This window comes from Protopterus annectens, chromosome 8.part1 (assembly GCF_019279795.1).
Source record: "Protopterus annectens isolate FY-2018-M chromosome 8.part1, PAN1.0, whole genome shotgun sequence".
Lineage (NCBI taxonomy): Eukaryota > Metazoa > Chordata > Ceratodontiformes > Protopteridae > Protopterus > Protopterus annectens.
This window is the reverse complement of record NC_056742.1, coordinates 247,791,615-247,809,670: the sequence shown is the minus strand read 5'-3', so window position 1 is coordinate 247,809,670 and position 18,056 is coordinate 247,791,615. Positions and strand designations below refer to the sequence as shown.

Below are 18,056 nucleotides of genomic sequence, written 5' to 3'. Positions count from 1 at the left end.
GGTAGGCCCTCGTACCCCCTTGCCTATTGACATACCACATTGCTGTGGTATTGTTTGTGAAAACTTTGAGGGGACCGGGATGAAATATGGTATGAAATGTCTGAAGAGCTAGAAGCAGAGCCCTCATCTCCTTGATGTTAATGTGGTCCAACCTCTGATGAAGAGGCCAGAGATCCTAAACCTTGAGAGAGCTGAAGGAAGCTCCCCCACCCCCATCTGAGGTATCTGTAAAGAGCTCTTGAGTTGAGACTGGGGACTGGAAAGCAAGCCCTGGGTTGTGAGAAAGTTGATGAATCCACCACTGAAGCTCAAGCTTGAGATAAGGAATAAGGCACCAAGAAGTTCAGGGGTGAAAATGTTGACACTACACTGACCTGAGGTACCGCTGAAGCTTTCTCATATAAAGCCTGGACAGAGGCAGCATGGGAATGGTGGAAGCCATAAACCTGTGGACCCTGAGAAAGTCCCTGGCTGTGACTGAATCCAGAGGAAGAGAATGGAAAAAGGCAAATACAGACAGGGCCTTGGGGGCAGGCAGAGATTCCAATATGGGGAAGGCCTGGATCCTGCAACCAAGGAAAACATGATTCCGAAAAGGAGTCGAGATTAATTTTTGAAAGTTTATGGTGAACCCCAGATGCTGAAGCAGGGAAATAATAAACTGGAGATCCTGAAGCACAGCCCCAGGGGACAAAGCTTGAATGAGCAGATCATCCAACTAAGGAAAGATCTGGGTCTATATTAAAAGACCAAAATATCGAAACCGTGAACACCTAAAGAGCGAAAGAAATGGAACCTTGAACTTGCTATTGTGGGCACACCCCCCACTAAATATATATTCCAACTCCGAGATTACACTGCAGTGAGGAAAGGGCAAATATTCCAATCTTCACTGTACCGCGATCTGATAAACAGCACTTCGAGGTTCCGTTTTTTTTCGCTCTTTAGGAGTTCGGGGTTCTGATCCTTCAGTCTTGTAATATAGACCCAAAGATCTGAACCCCTCTTCCTGCAATAAGCAATGACAGGAGCAAGACCTTTGCTGGATACCCATGGCGCAGTAGAGAGGCCAAAGAGCAAAGCAGGGAACTGAAAATGCAAGAAAGAAACAGAGAAATACAAACATTTCCTGAAAAGGGGATGGATGGAGATATCAAGTTAGGCATGCTTGAGATTCAGACATACCAGAAAGGCCTAGGGTAGAAGAGGAAATACAGTTTGAAGAGACAACATCCAAAAGGAGTGGACCTTGAGAAAGGTGTTGAGCTGAGAAAGGTCCAGAATTGGTCTCCAGGTGCCCTCTTTCCTGGGAACCAGAAACATTCTGGAATAGAAAGCCCTTCCCTTCCTGGGCAGGGGACACAGCTTGAATGGCGCTCCGAGTCAAGAGAAAGCATGAAGCACCTCTGGGAAGAGAGGAAGCTGTTCTCAAGGAGGTTGAGGGATGCCCAGAAAGGGAGGAAGAAATTTCCAAACCATGAAATACCTCTAGCGAATAATGGACAGAACCCAAGAGTCTGCTGTGATCCTTAATCAATTTGGAAAGGACAGGAAAAGACGAAGGGACAAGGGAACCTGCCCAAGGAAAAAGAGAAGTAAATTGTTGGATAGAACCTGGCTTGTCCTGAGAAGGAGGTTTCTGGGAAATAGGGGTCTGTGTACATTTAGCAGGAGGTACACATCTAGACCTCTTTAACCCTTGGGCGGAGGGGCAAGGCTGTCTGTGTACAAAAACAAATTTAGAAGGTAATTCCTCAGAAATTTTAGAATTGGAGAAATAAAAATATGTTTCAATTCCTGCAAAGCTTTGCCCTTTTCCTGAAGAGACTTGAAAAGTTCAGCAGCAGCACCAAAATGATTTTTATTATGCAAAGCACCACCCAATAATTTGGCCTTAATATCATCAAGCAAAGCCTGAGGTTAAAGCTAAGAGTAACACCTCATAACAGAGCCAAATGCAGCAGCCCTGGAAGAAGCACCAGCTGCATCATAACTGCATTTGATACAGAGAAAGGCAACTTGAGAGGTACAGTCCAACAAGGAAAGGGCCAAAGCCTTCAGGAAGATAAGAAATCACATGAGAAACCTAAGGGAGGAAGGCTAAAACATACCTGGTCATGAGTCTGGTAATTAACAGTCCTAAAAGGCAGGGTGGCAGCAGTATAGACTTTTTTTACCCAGCCTCTCCATGGCCCTACTATGATTATCTGAAGGAAGCAGCTAAGTAGAGGGTAACAGTTTGGAGGCTTTGTCACAACAGACAGAAACCACAGAAGAATCAGCAGAAAGACATTTATACAAAAATATACAATCATCAGGCTCTTTGTAAATCTGTCGAGTTTAAGAGCTGGAAGTTCAGAATCAGGGGCCAGAGAAGCTTCTGAAAAGGTATCCAGGAGGGCAGCCAAAACTGGAGGAACAGCAGAAGGCTTGGGATACTCCATCTGGAGCAACTCATATTACCTCTTCTGAATATCAGAAACCTGGATGAAATCCCACTTAAAGAACTCCATCATATGGGAAATAGTGTCTCCAAATGCAAGTTCCTCCAAAAGGGAATCTGGATTAATACAATCTTCTTCCTTTGAACCATAATCCAAAGGGGAAGGGATCTGAGAAGATTAGGCTAATGACTCTTCCTCCTAATCCTGATCCTCATTAGAGAAATCCTGCTCCCTGGGTCTTTTAAAAGAAGTGGAAGACCATGGGGAGGTCAGGCACAGACACCATTTGAGGAGGCTTTAAAACCATTATAGCATTAAACAACCCAAGTAAAATCCTGCAATTTTTGTTGAGGATCCTTAACTGTGAGGGGAAATATGCTTCTTTTTTGTTTCTTTTTTTTTTTGTGGGACATCCACACAAAAAAACATGGGAGGGGTCAGACCCTTGTCTACACCCAATAAGCATAGTAGGGATCTCTTCCCTCACTATTATCTGCAGAATCCCCAAAGGTCCCTTGGATACAAGTCAGCTGAGGTTTCCCCTCAACATTCAGAGCAGATATCTGAAAAGCCTCCACAGACATGCAAGAAGTAGGATCCATGCCAGCCTCTGACATGGGAGCCAGGTGGATGAGATCCTGTAGCTGCTCAGTCTAAAGTTCATATGGGTATGGCTATTATTTAAAGCAGCAGTGCTCATTTAAAATACACTGTTGAGGCTAGTCACTCCTCACACAGTACTTAGTACCAATGGTGTGGATTTAAAGGCTGCACCATCATGTATTAATTGACAGTTACAGTGCAGATCATGTATCCACAGGTCCTGTTCATCACAAATAACATCACTGAAACAGAACCAATCTGTACAACATACAGGATTATGATCTGTTTGCCAGTCATAACCCAATATTATGTGTTCAAGACATGAATGCCAAGAGAGGTGACGCTTGGCATTCATGTAGAGAATACATAATTTAGGGTGACTGGAGAGCTGATCAGAATTATTTGTAGTGCGTGGAGCTTTATTCGTTTTATGCACTACTAGCTACAGTAAAAAATGAAGGGAAAAAGCCCACCAAGTGCTTTGCCGGCTTTCAAAGCCATAAAGCACTTAGGCACTTAATGAGCACTGTCAGAAAGACAGTGCAACACACAATCTCCTTGCGATTAACTCACCGTACCATGCCAGTAAACTGTCCAGATTTTCAAAGAATGTCCAAATTTTTCCTTCATTTGTGTGGTCTGTTCTCCATAAAACCTGTGGTTTTAAGAGAAATCATGGAAGATTGAAGACACTAAACAATGACATATATTTAGGTTTCAGACTTCATATGCTTCAGAAAATACAAGGAAACAAACATTCTATTATGCTAGTAACTTTTCTTAGTTTGTAAGAGACACCTTACTGGAACAGACAAGCAGGCAGAACCAAATCTTTTTTTACCACTGTCATTTACTAATTTGTACTGGCAGATTTTACTGCCATGCATGGGAACCACTCCTAACTTCAGCAGGGGGGTTAGCATTTGTTAAGGGCAGGTCTCGTGTCATGTTAGCACTTAACTGATTTGTGTTTTTCCAAATACTGGAACATATCACCACTTTCCATGCACTACAAAATTCTTAAGTTCAGCTTTAAATACGGAGATGTTCAGAGAGCCAAGAGTGTTCAATGGAAGTCAATGCAACATAAAAATAATTGCATTACTGATATCCATATTCCCCATTTAAGGAATACTGTGGGACTTCTACGAGAAACAAATTAAATTGTGACTCTAATACATGCAGACCAAGAAAGACTACCAAAAAATAAGATTACAAGGCTGCTTAAATAACAGGTTAAATGTTATAATGAGATGATTTTAAATCTTTATTACATCATTAAGCCCCCCCAAAATTTTCACAGCTCCAATATATGCTTAAACATTTGTCCCAGTAGCATAGCTGGCAATCCCATTACAGGCATCTTAAGAATAGCTTCCCCATGCTTAAGTAATTGCTTTAAAAAGGTCTGGTTTATGATTGAAACCACACTAACAAATAAATGCCTTTATAATCAAAGCACTGCTAGCAGCCTGCGTGTGATCAGTTCATTGCTCCATTTCATGTAGGAATGTTTTTGTTATTTTCATTCATGGTTTTGTGCTTTTGGTAGGTGTCCTCTCCATCCTTCACACCCCTGGAATTGTCCAGGCAGGAGTGATGCTACAGCTTGTGAGTTGTTGAGACTTATTTATTATTTCATTCTTTCGTTTTTGTATAGTACAGTGCAGCTGATCCCCCCTACCATGAAATAAACAGCTGAAGTTTCTTTTTTAGGCTGTAGAGTAAGAAATTTGGTTTGCAGAGTATGTTCAATCAATATATTAATCATTTATTAAGAAAAAAAACTTGACGTGCTACACAAAACAAAGTTATATTTAACACAGCAAGTACAGCTACAGAACACACATGCACTCCATTTTCCAAATCTTCTTTATGAATCACAAGTTTTGGAGAGGATTCCTAAAGCTCAAATAACTTATAAAGGTGTTACAACAAAAATGACTGTATTTGATGTTAATCTTCCAAATAAAGCATATCACTCTATACATTTTTAAAGCTAGTGTATGTTGTCATTGTAACCTGTAACAAACAACTGAATTTAACATCTGGAATAAAATACATAAATGCTGTGCAATCAGAAATCTTATTCATAGATATAACCCTCCCAGACAACTTGGGTCTGAGCAACAGAATGAAGTAATCAGAATAAAATCTAATCCTCACCAAGCAGACTACTTACATTTAGTACACATAGCAAAGCTAAGGAACTCAAGTCCCCCCGATCTCAGAACAAAAACAGATCAAAAAGTATTTTTGTAGAAATTAAAATAATATCTAGCTATCTTTTGGAATTACTTATGTAATAGATAAATACTCAATGTTGTTGCTTTCAGTAAAATTAGCCAAAACTCAGTTTAAACCATTTTTTTATTCCTACAACTTAACACTGCTTCTTACTAACCCCCCCATGCTTTCCATTTTGATAAACCACTTACACACAAGCTCCTTTAAAATCCACAGTCTTTAACAACTTCCCACTCATTACTAATAGTATGGCCTGCGCTCTTTCAGATTACAAACTTCCAAGGATACTTCTATCAATCAATGTAATTGTAAAAAATGTAAACATCCATCCATCGCTATATGCATTTTTCATTTATACTGACAATGTGTTTAAATACCAACTATACTACAGTACCTGTTTAATGTTTAGACCATCTGCTATTTTTATAGTGTCTTCTATTTTCTCTAGTTAGACTTCTGTTATAGTACTCTTCTTCTTCTTCTTTCGGCTTTTCCTGGTTAGGGGTCGCCACAGCGGATCACCTGTCTGCTCATGATTGGCAGTGGAGTTTTACAGTGTCGAGTTGCCAGCCCGGCACCTAACCTTCCACAGAAGGCACACACACACACACACACACACACACACACACACACCTAGGGCCAATTTAGAGTGTCCAATCCACCTACTGCATGTCTTTGGGATGTGGGAGGAAACCGGAGCACCCAGAGGAAACCCACGCGACCACAGGGAGGACATGCAGACTCCGCACAGAAGGCACCCCAGCCAAGGATTGAACCGGAGAACCTCTTCTTCTGTTATAGTAATCTAATCTCCTTAAATTGAATTTGTCATGCATGGACTTCAAATTATGTGCTTTTTATCTATGGAACTATCCTACCTGTAACTCCACTGAACTGAGGCCTTTGGCTTAGTCATACTATTCTTGTTAACAAATGCAAGCAAATACATGCGTAAAATTTAAATAAAAGATCTATAATTTGGGTTTCCTCTGGTTTCAAAGGCTGGTTTTGTGGAATTTTAAATACTTTCTCCAGGAAGGCAAAAAATAAAGGTTTGGCATGCATATCTTGTCTTTAGCTCAAAAATGCATTAACTGTAGACAAGTATTACGGATAAATATTTTTTGATTTCATCTGCTGTGTAACATTTGTCCATATTTAACTGCAGGGTTGAGAAGGCAAAATATATATTAAGTTGCACTGGCACCAGGTAAATTAAGATCCAGTTTACAAAGATTCAGAATATTTCTGACCTTATTTTAAGTTGAATGTTACATACCTGCCACACTTTTTCTAAGGGATGTCATTAAAATGGCAAAATGAGGAGAAAATGCAGCCAGTTAACTATACATTTGTATGTTCTGTCATACAGAAGAGATTGTTTGAAAATCTGGGAGCCCGAAATGTGGATCCCCAGAATGGCAAGACTAAATGTGCAAAAACGGGCATAATAAATACATACCAAATCTGATACTACCATACCGCTATACCTTAGACCCATTAGTCCAAGGTACACAGATCTCACGGTTAGTATAAGTAGTGTGAGGGCATAGGCTCCATGGGGCTTTCTCACTGCAAAAAAAAACAAGAAAGTTGTATTTTGACCTTCACTGGTTTGGGGCAGAAACTAATTGTATCACAGGACCCAACAAACTTCCACCCATCCCAAGCCCAGTTATTGAATCCAATGTATTTGGAAATACAGGACAAATAATACTACCCCCACTGCATTTATAGCAGTGCAAAGATGTTTACAAATTTCTTTGCTGACTTTCCAATGCTCAAAAATATATTTTCCTGCATCAGGCCAGATCTGGACAACTTACCTACCCCCATTCTACTCTCCAAAGCTCTCCATCTCAATTGGAATGATGGATTCCACCCCCAAGTTCTTAAAATGGTGACACTTTATATCATTATTCTTTAATTTGCCCACTAAACTAATCATCTTTAATATATTTGAAAATCACCAACAGTTATACCCATGCCTGAAACAAGCACCTTGAAACTACTAGTGACTACAGACTCATTACAAACTGACTGTATTCAGCAAAATCAAGAAAGAAAGGCTTAACTAACTCACATTAAGTACAAAATAGGAGAATAACATCACATGAAAGTGATTTCTGACAGGCATTTAGCAGCATAACTGCCCTATGGCCAATCTAAAACAATATACTAATGAACATGTCTATGCTGAAATATCAAACTGCTATAATATCAGACGACAGAATTTCGCAATACAAAATACTGAAATTTATTTTCATTAAAATTCTAGTAAAACAAAAAACAGCTTTCTGTCATTCCCCCACACCCCCTGCATATTATATATGCCAACTCTGAAAAGGCAAACACCCAATCTCAAGAAATACTGGCATTCTGATGAAAAGCCAGTTTGATATTTTGTGTTGTGATATTCTGCCATTTGATATTATGGGGGTTCAATATTTCAACTGGGACCCCTAATTAACATGGACAAGGGCCAGGCCTTTTAAATGAGCAATATTCACAGACCTTAAAGCAGTGCTTAGCACACTTAATTTGTTTTTCTTTTACAAATACGGTTAATGCCAAAATTAAAAGCATAAATGCAACCATGAATTTAGATGGCATATTCACAACCAAAAGCTTATAATGTATTAGCAAAATTCAGTGTCTGCAAGAGAACAATTTCTCCATTCTTTGCAACTGGCCCAAAAATAATTTTCTGACTGCAAGTAGTAACAAAACTAAAACGCTATACAAAAATCCTACTAGTCCACGGAGTACCACAGGGTTCAGTCCTGGGACCTCTCATGTTTGGTATCTACTTCTCTGAAGTACAGGCTAACAAAGAAGGCCTCCGGCTAATGAAGTTCGCAGATGACTGCAAACTAGGAGCCATAGTCGAGTCCCCAAATGATGTGTACATCCTACAGAAGGACCTCACTGAGACAGATGCCTGGTGTCAGAGGCATGGCCTCAAGGTCAGTGCCAAAAAGTGCATTGTCATCCCCTTCGGTAAAAATTCTATACCCATGAACTACCACATAAATGGCAGTCTACTTAACGCCGAATGTGTGATAAGAGACCTTGGGACCCAGGTGGACAGTAGTCTCTCCTTTGATAATCACATCGCCACAGCAGTCAGGAAATCCTTCTATGTGGCACACCTCATCACAAAAGGGTTCTCATCCAGGGAAAAAAAGAGGTCATTGTTCCCCTCTACTCGGCACTCATTAGACCCATTATAGAGTACAATGACCCTTTTGGAATGTACCTCACAAGACATCTGCAGCAGCTGGAAAGGCCACAGAAGTACCTCACAAAGAGGATTACTGGCCTCAAACAGATGCCCTATACTGACAGTCTCAAAAAACTCCAGCTTTACTCTGTAGCAGATCGCCTACTCCAGGGAGATCTCTGCCTAACATATAAAGCTATGTTATGCCCAGAGCTGTTGGACATGCTACACCTAAAGAAATCCCAATCCCACCCAGCTACACGCTCTAGGGACCTAAACCTTGTCACCTCAATGAACAGGACATGCTGGAGGGATAGATTCCTGGCACAGAAACTTCCTATACTCTGGCACAAGCTACCCATCTAAGTCAAGCAAAGTTCCTCATTAGCACTCTTCAAGAAAAATCTTGACGAGTGGATGGGAAATAAGAAATACATCCTGGGGATCACTTCTGTGGCTCTGCTCAACAGGGGCACAGGAAATTAACTTTCTTGAGTGGCATAAGCCAGGGAACCTTGTTGGCTAGGCTTACTTAGGCCCTTGGGCCGATAGCCTAGTACCTACCTATGAACCTATGAGGCCCATATTGGCAGGACAAAAGTGGTGGTGTACAGAAGCAATGCTTATATTTGTGGAGAAAAATTTAAGAACATTTATTAACTGCAATACATCTTGCAGGACTCTAGACAATTTTTATGTGGGTTATATGATTTTACTAAGGCTATTTTTAAAAAAGGCGAATGGTATTTTGTCACACTTTATGTACAGTCCTTATTCACTGTAATACCAAATGCTATAGGTATAGAGTGGGTTAAAATATTTTTACTTTAACAGAATGGTTTCTTGACTGAGAACGTTGAAATGATGTGTGCTTTGTTTAAGATGATTTTATACAATAATGTCTTCCTTTTTGATAAGGATTACTACCTGCAGATAGATAGCATATCTATAGGCACATCATGTGCCCATAGCTACGTCAATCTTATCATGCTAGTATGGGAGATGGAACATGTATTAGGTAGTATGTAACTGGCTATGTCAATGTATCAAGCCTGGCTAACTCTCTCTAGAATGTGTAAAAATCTGCTAACCAGTTTACTGTGTAATTTAATTTAATCCTGACTTGCACTCAGGATTAACTGTAACCTGTGGAACTTGTTTAACTTGCTTACTTATGCAATATCTGTAAATAGTCTGTTTGTAATATGTAATGATGGTATTATGTAATGCTGTATCTGCTTACCCTTGGAGCTTTTCTCCCCGGGCCTCCGCTGAAAATGGACATGCATCCAGTCGGACTATCCCGGTCAACAAATGTAAAATAAAAAAATAAAATAAATAAATGTTAGGCAAACATAATTTTCTACAGAAGATTCGTGGATAACCGGTTTTTCATATGGGAAGGCACCACTAAGGAATTGTCAGATTTTTATAACTATATTAATACAAGCACAAGCTTTTCAAAGTTTGTGATGACTTGTTCAGATTGGGAAGTTAGTTTAGTGAAGGTAAAGGAAGATGGAACAATAGATACTATGACATAGAAAACCCTGTTACAAGAACACTTGCCTGCATCGAAGTAGTGTGCTCCCACGTTTTACCTTTAATAATGTGGTGAAGGGGCAAGCTATAAGAACATTACGACTCAATGCTAGTGAGGAAAATTTTAAGAAAGAACTGAGAGAGCTAGAAGAAAGGTTTGTAGCAAGGGGGTATGATAACAAGGAAGTATCTGGTAAATTAGTTGATGTAATACAAAGAAGAGGGAATGAAGGAAGGCCTTATTTTTCCTCAGATCCACCTGCATGTGTGAATAAGGTAGATGAGTTTAGATGCAGGGTACCTGTAACATATTCTAAGGACTATAAAGGTGTAGTTGATATTATTAAAAACATTGGGGAGTCATGACTACAAGTACAGAATTGAAAGTTATAATAGATGAATGTCCTAGCATAGTGTATAAGAAAAATAAATCTGTAGGTCAGCTGCAATGTTACCCCAAGTGTCTTACGTGGTATGATAGCAGGAAACAACGACATGATTCCTATAAAAATAATACCAGACCTTGTTATAACTGCAGTTTTTGAAGTTATATAGATCAAGCAGGTGAATTTTTTCACCCAGACCAGAACAAGGCCTATACATTTTCAGCGGAGGCAACTTGTAACAGCAGTCATGTGGTTCACCTAGCTGTGTATAAAACCTGCAGTAAATTTTGTGTAGGTAAAACGGACAGAAGAGACTGAAAGAAAGGGTAAGAGAACATCTGAATGATATAAGAAACACTATGGTTAGGAATGCATTAGCTAAACATATAGCAGACATCCCCCAGAGCATGTTTTTAGGTTTCAAGTTACAGATATGGTGCAGGAAAGTCTCAGGGGAGGTGATATTAGAAATGAAACAGTGTTTGGAAAGCAAATGGATTATCAGACTAAGAGCAGATACAGGGTTAGGACTTAATGATAAAGTACTGCATATATTTGAAATGTTATCTCTTTAGGAGTTTCACTAGGATGTCATGTGATTATTTCACTTTGTTATTTAATGGGCATTGAATTAGATAGATTTTATGCATCTGATGAAGCAGTTGTAATACTGCGAAAGCGCTTATGCCTTTTCCTGTGCCTGTTTCCTGAATAAACTGTTGCTGGTTTTATGATAGCCTGGTGTTGCTTCATCTTACTTTTGCTTGCTGGAAAACAAACACTGTTTGTACAGAATATGGGAAAGGTGAATTTGTGAAAGAGCGTAGGACACCCAGGGAAAAAAATCTCAAGTGGCTGGATTAGTTAAACACATTCCCACCTTTCAAACATTCTTCTGGTGTGTTAGGAGTATCTCTTGTGGTTCTGTTCAGCATTGAATGGGTGAGTGGTAATATTTTACTAATAGAGAGAGAGAGTGATGTCTTTATTTAGGTATGGGACTTGCTCATATGTTCATATTACTGGCTAGCAGAGGACACGGAGGATTACGGCTATGACCTGTTGACTGGCTACTTGTTGTGGCACATTGATTTGACTTCCTCATTCTTCACTTACCTGTGTGTGACCTTAAGCAATTCACTTAACCAGACAGTGCTGTGGGCTAAACTCATTAACGGTCTCCTGCATGCCTAGTAACTACCTATGAATCTATCACTGCATTATATAAGGCAGTAGAAAGACTGCAGCTGAAACACTAAAGGAATATGCAGAATGGAGCATAAAGCTGTGCTGGGATTACAAGGAATATGGTAAATAACAGGAGTAAGGGGCTTGGACTGCTTGAAGTATGAGAGGATTATTGACTCCGATATGATCAAAAAGGAAAATGTGTACAGCTTTCAGTGAAACACAAAGATACCATATCAGAAAACAGACTATGTCAAAAGCACAAAACCTTGAATAAGAAAATAACGTAACCAGCAGCAGCTTCATCTGAATCAGACAGTTGTGCTGATATAGGTGCAAGGTGCCAAGTGTCAATATTGTCTTAGTGTCTGCAATGTACTTGGCAGTCTTGTACCAAGAGCAAGCTCCCTGTATCTCCATTGTGGAGGGCTATACCTCCATAACCTCATTACTAAATTATTCTGAGATGAGACAATATATACAAATAATAAAATAAATAAAAAGTAAAACACAGGTGCTTTGTTTCCTAAAATAACCATTCTTGTAATATAAACAAATAGAAGTGCAGAAAGAAATGAGAAAAAAGCTACGAGGAAGCTTCAAACATTACTCATCAGGCAGATTAAGGCAACCAAAAGAAAAAAAATCATCTATAAAGTTATAAATAACACTGAGTTATAGAAGAATATATATTTTCATTTTTTTTTTTTATTCTGTTAACTGATTTAGTCACACTCAGCTAGTGGTCTCTTTTCAGGGGTGATTCAAGGTCATATTTCTACTACTTGGAGAAATTTAGCCAGAACATCAGGGAGCTACTGTTTTCCCTAGCTATCATGGGTTTTTCATCCACCTGAGCTATCACCAACTCAAGCAGATGGGACTTCAATTTTACAGCTACATATAAAAGATTCCCCAAAGCGTCCACATTTGCACGATGCAGAGACTAATATTAATAGACCTGCAGGCAACTTCAGTTGCACTGGTAAATTTTTAGCCATGGCTGACTGGAAAGGGCACAAGTCTGAGCTTTGGATTTATGTACTGGGTGGCCCATATGCAAGTAATTTACACACCAGAGCTGTGGCATGTCAAATGAGATTAACAGCAAGAATGTATTAAATTAGTGCAGACATGAGAGAAGTTGGCATGCTTGACTGTGAACCAGTAAAAAATAAAGCTAAAACCCAATGTTGTTCCACATGCCTTAACCGCACTGAGAAGGTTGCCATTTCCTTTATTGTTCTAATCACAGACGGTACTAAAATGAATGCAAAACCTAGGCACAATACAACATTAACTGAACCGACTGAGTGGTGTGCAGCCATGGTCCCAGTAATTAAAAACAATGATCAAGTGAGTGTGCAGCCATGGTCCCAGTAATTAAAAACAATGATCAAGTGAGTGTGCAGCCATGGTCCCAGTAATTAAAAACAATGATCAAGTGAGTGTGCAGCCATGGTCCCAGTAATTAAAAACAATGATCAAGTGAGTGTGCAGCCATGGTCCCAGTAATTAAAACAATGATCAAGTGAGTGTGCAGCCATGGTCCCAGTAATTAAAAACAATGATCAAGTGAGTGTGCAGCCATGGTCCCAGTAATTAAAAACAATGATCAAGTGAGTGTGCAGCCATGGTCCCAGTAATTAAAAACAATGATCAAGTGAGTGTGCAGCCATGGTCCCAGTAATTAAAAACAATGATCAAGTGAGTGTGCAGCCATGGTCCCAGTAATTAAAAACAATGATCAAGTGAGAATCTGTGTTGACTTGAAAAGCCTCAGTAATGCTGTTGTGCATGTAAGATTTATGCTACCTACATCGGAAGACCTAGCATCAAACCTAGTAAATGCAAAACTGTTTTCTACAACTCTTTTCTTGACTGGGACATTGTTATTGGTGCTGTCACAATTATACTGCATTTCAGTTTGCTAATTCATCCGTTTTGCTACTTTTAGTGAACTAACTTGTCTAGTATAGTTCATTTTTCTTTTTATTTTGTTTTCTACAACAATGATTTTTTTGTTATTGGATTATTATGTGATAACTAGGGATGCAAGCTCATCAGCATGTTAAGTGCTCAGTAGTGGATTATCCAGTTTAAATTGTTATAATTATGTGCATTTATAACCCAACATAGGGAACAGATCACACAAGTCCTTCTCCTCCAAGTCTGAAAATTATATAAATAAATTCTGTCAGTCTTTTTTTTTTTTTATTATTCTCCAATATTCTAGCTATAGCTATAAGCTATATCCTCTCATCCTCCCCCCTCCCAATAAGTAATTTGGATGCACCTGCAGAGTTACTCCAGGCTGATATCCTTTTCTGTGCCTTAAGCATCTGGTCTACCTTATTCTATGCATGTCTAGTTATTTTTTCCAGGTCAGATGTGAAGGACTTTTTAGCCACATCTCCAAAATGCAACTGCAAATGCAATCCATTAGGAATTCTGACTGCAGAGGTGGATACGTGTGAGGATACGGACACATCAGGATTTTCTTTGTCCATCTGGATGGAGCTCCCCCTCCACATTATTCACCACCACCCCATCCATTCATCTAAGGTTACAGCTCTAACGTTTTGTGTCCCCCGAGTTGAAATGCTGCTAGTTTATTCCCAGGATAAGATATGCACATGAAACCTGAAGTATTCACATCGAAGAACACCACATGCTCTTTCACTGTAGCCTAATTGCTTCGTGTACACCTCGTACTAAAGAAAACATTATTAATCTTCACCCTGACTAAGGAGCAGTTTGAGGAATACCAGCATCTTTTCCTGAACCCAGACCTCAAATACATGATGCAAATTGTACTATTTAAGAAAGGCAAAATAACAAGATGTACTAAGATGAAAATGCTATACTAGGACTGTTTTTCTGGTAATCTTTATGGCCGTAACTATGTAGTGTCTGTGCACCAAGAAATAAACAATGCAATCCTAATAGGTAGCGGGACTACTGCAAAAAGCGCACCGTAACAAGAGACAAAGTGCTACTTCTGCACAAAGAATATAATAAACAGACAGCTCTATATCAAGAGAGATTGGAGCAGCTATACCAAACAATTGATATGTAATTCTATTAAAAAGATAATTTTATAAGTAGTCAACTGCTAAAGTGTAAATATTGTTTTATAGAAGAGATGCAATCAAAACACAATTAGTTTCAGACCAGGAAATGTGGTTAGGAGTAGTTTAAATACCCAAGAGAAGACATCAAGCACAATGCACAAGCCAAAGCTGCAATATTTTAAAGAAAACACTAAATAAATGCTCACCTGTCACAGGCGAATCCCAGAGCAAGGTATCCAGCAATCCAACCAACTGTATAACTGATCTGTTCCAATGGAACTTTCCATGAATTATGACATACTAAATTCCACTGAAAAAGAGAAACAAAAGATAATGGAAACCAATGTATAAAATTCAAATTACTTTTATTTACATTTTAAAATGCCCAAGTATTGCAGCTCTGTATCAGTTATCTTTTCTATAATATATTTATTTAAATGTGTATATCAGGATAGAACACTGATTAAACCATGACCAATTACATAGTCAGCCCAGGTCACATTACAATGTAACAAAATAATTTTCAGTATTCAAATAATAATGGTTTACATTTGTGAGTCATCATCTTCTTTCGGCTGTTCCCGTTAGGGGTCACCACAGCGGATCACCTGTTTCTATTTCTTCCTGTCCTCTGCATCTTGCTCTGTCACACCAACCACCTGCATGTCCTCTCTCACCACATCCATAAACCTTATCTTAGGCCTTCCTCTTTTCCTGTTACCTGGTAGCTTCATCCTTAGCATCTTTTTCCCAATATACTCAGCATCCCTCCTCAGCACATATCCAAACCAACGTAATCTTGCCTCTCTGGCTTTGTCTCCAAACCTTCCAACCTGGGCTGACCCTCTAATATACTTATTCCTAATCCTGTCCACCCTCGTCATACGCAGTGCAAATCTTAACATCTTTAACTCTGCCACATCCAGCTCAAACATCTGCCTTTTTGTCAATGCCACTGTCTCCAACCCATATAACATAGCTGGTCTCACTACCCCCCTTGTAGACCTTCCCTTTCACTCTTACAGGTACTCGTCTGTCACAAATCACACCTGACACTCTTCTCCACCCACTCCATCCTGCCTGTACTCTCTTCTTCACCTCTCTTCCACACTCACCGTTACTCTGAACTATTGACCCCAAGTATTTAAACTCATCCACCTTCACCACCTCTACTCCTTGCATCCTCACCATTCCTCTATCCTCCCTCTCATTCACAGACATATATTCTGTCTTAGTCCTGCTGACCTTCATTCCTCTTCTCTCTAGAGCATATCTCCATCTCTCCAGCTTCTCCTCCTCCTGTTCCCTACTCTCACTACAGATCACAATGTCATCTGCAAACAACATAGTCCACGGGGACTCCTGTCTGATCTCGTCTGTCAACTTGTCCATCACCATTACAAATAAGAAAGGGCTCATAGCTGATCCTTGATGTAACCCCACTTCCACCTTAAACCCATCCATCACTCCCACAGCAGACCTCACCGCTGTCACACTACCCACGTACATATCCTGTACCACTCTTACATACTTTTCTGACACTCCTGACTTCCTCATACAATACCACAACTCCTCTCTAGGCACCCTGTCATATGCTTTCTCTAAGTTTAAAAAAACACAATGCAACTCCTTCTGACATTCTCTGTACTTCTCCATCAACACTCCATCAACACTCTCAGAGCAAACATCGCATCTGTAGTGCTCTTTCCCGGCATGAAACCATACTGCTGATCACTAATCATCACATCCCTTCTTAACCTAGCTTTCACTACTCTTTCCCATAATTTCCTGTTGTGACTGATCAATTTAATCCCTCTGTAGTTACTACAGCTCTGCACATCACACTTATTCTTAAAAATCGGTACCAAAACACTTTTTCTCCATTCCTCAGGCATCCTCTCACTTTCCAAGATTTCATTAAACAATCTGGTTAAAAACTCCACTGCCATTTCACCTAAATACCTCCATGCTTCCACAGGTATGTCATCTAGGCCAACAGCCTTTCCATTCTTCATTCTCTTCATAGCTATCCTTACTTCCAACTTGCTAATCCACTGTACTTCATGATTCACTATCCCTACATAATTTGTGAGTAACAATGATGAACAATATATACATTGAAGATCTAGCACACCAAACATATGTACAGTTATGTAAAGAAAGGGGAGAATAGAGTTAAAATACAAGAAGTAGAAATGGTGGAGACAAGGGCAATAGATGCAAGGTTAGGAAGGTTAATAGAGACCGGTATAATGAAAGAGGAGATTAGATTATATGTAGCCAGTCAGAGCAGTAATGCTTGGGTAAACTGAATCACAGTTTGGATCAGGTAAATCAGGTATGCTCAACATAAACCTACTATGTAGTTGGAGATATTAGTTTAGATTAGGGCTGTACTGAATATTCGCTTCGGTAGCAGGCCGAACAGTGGCACTCAGACCGAATACGAATAGTGGTCATGTATCCGCATATATACAGTGCTGTATGCGAGTAAGCTCACTGGTGCAACCAGTCTGTAGCTGTAGCGGCAGCATGGTCCACATCAACTGGTGGGTTGTCCATATTCCGTAACGTTGTACCAGTAAGATTTTACCTACCTTAACATGGAATCAATGGGATGCTGTGAAAAAAAAAAAAAAAAAAAAAGAAAGAAAGCTGTGGTGGAATGCATTGAAGGAGGTGGCTGGCATCATGTTAGATCTTTTCTGCCTGTGCATGCTAGGCCATGCTAGGCCATGGTTGAGCCAGTGAGCTTATTGACGTACAAGACAGTCATCAGCACATTATTGACACTGTGTTACCTTGCAGCTTATTTTTGTATGATCGTATTATAGCTGTAACTTAAGTGAAGGTTACATTTGGGTAGTTCACTGACTGATCAGCAAAGTTTGGAATTATTTCAAGGTATGTGATGATCAAACGAAAGCAATGTGCCAGTTGCAGTTGTGCAAAGCAGTCATCTCTCGCGGAGGTGGATCAGCAAAGTCATTTACATCTCTACTAAATAATCATTTGTCCTATAAGCATCCTGAATACAAAGAAGTTGTTAACAAGAAGAAAGCAGCAACAGCAAGTGGGACGTCTGGCACTCAGCAGACTGGCAAGGTTCAGCAAACACTGAGCAACATGATTGGCAAGAAAAAATCATGGTCTATTCATACTCCTGAGGCGAACAAAATACATTGTGCCATCGCAAAAATTATTGCCATTGACATCCAGCCATACTCAATTGTTGATGATAGAGGCTTTAAAGAACTGATTGGTGTACTTGAGCCTAGATACATGCTACCAAGTCGCAAATACTTCACTGAAAAAATCATACCAGAGATGTACAACACAGTGCGGGGCC

The 18,056-nt window shown here is 39.7% G+C and overlaps 1 protein-coding gene across 1 annotated transcript in view; it reads right to left on the bottom strand.

Annotated features, from left to right (window-relative positions):
• LOC122810291 (putative solute carrier family 22 member 31) overlaps positions 1 to 18,056 on the bottom strand; it is a 522,681-nt gene that overhangs the window by 294,221 nt on the left and 210,404 nt on the right. The window contains exon 2 of the mRNA XM_044081843.1: positions 14,914 to 15,017. Within this exon, the coding sequence (XP_043937778.1) occupies positions 14,914 to 15,017 (104 nt within the window). The remainder of the gene's footprint in view (positions 1 to 14,913; positions 15,018 to 18,056) is intronic.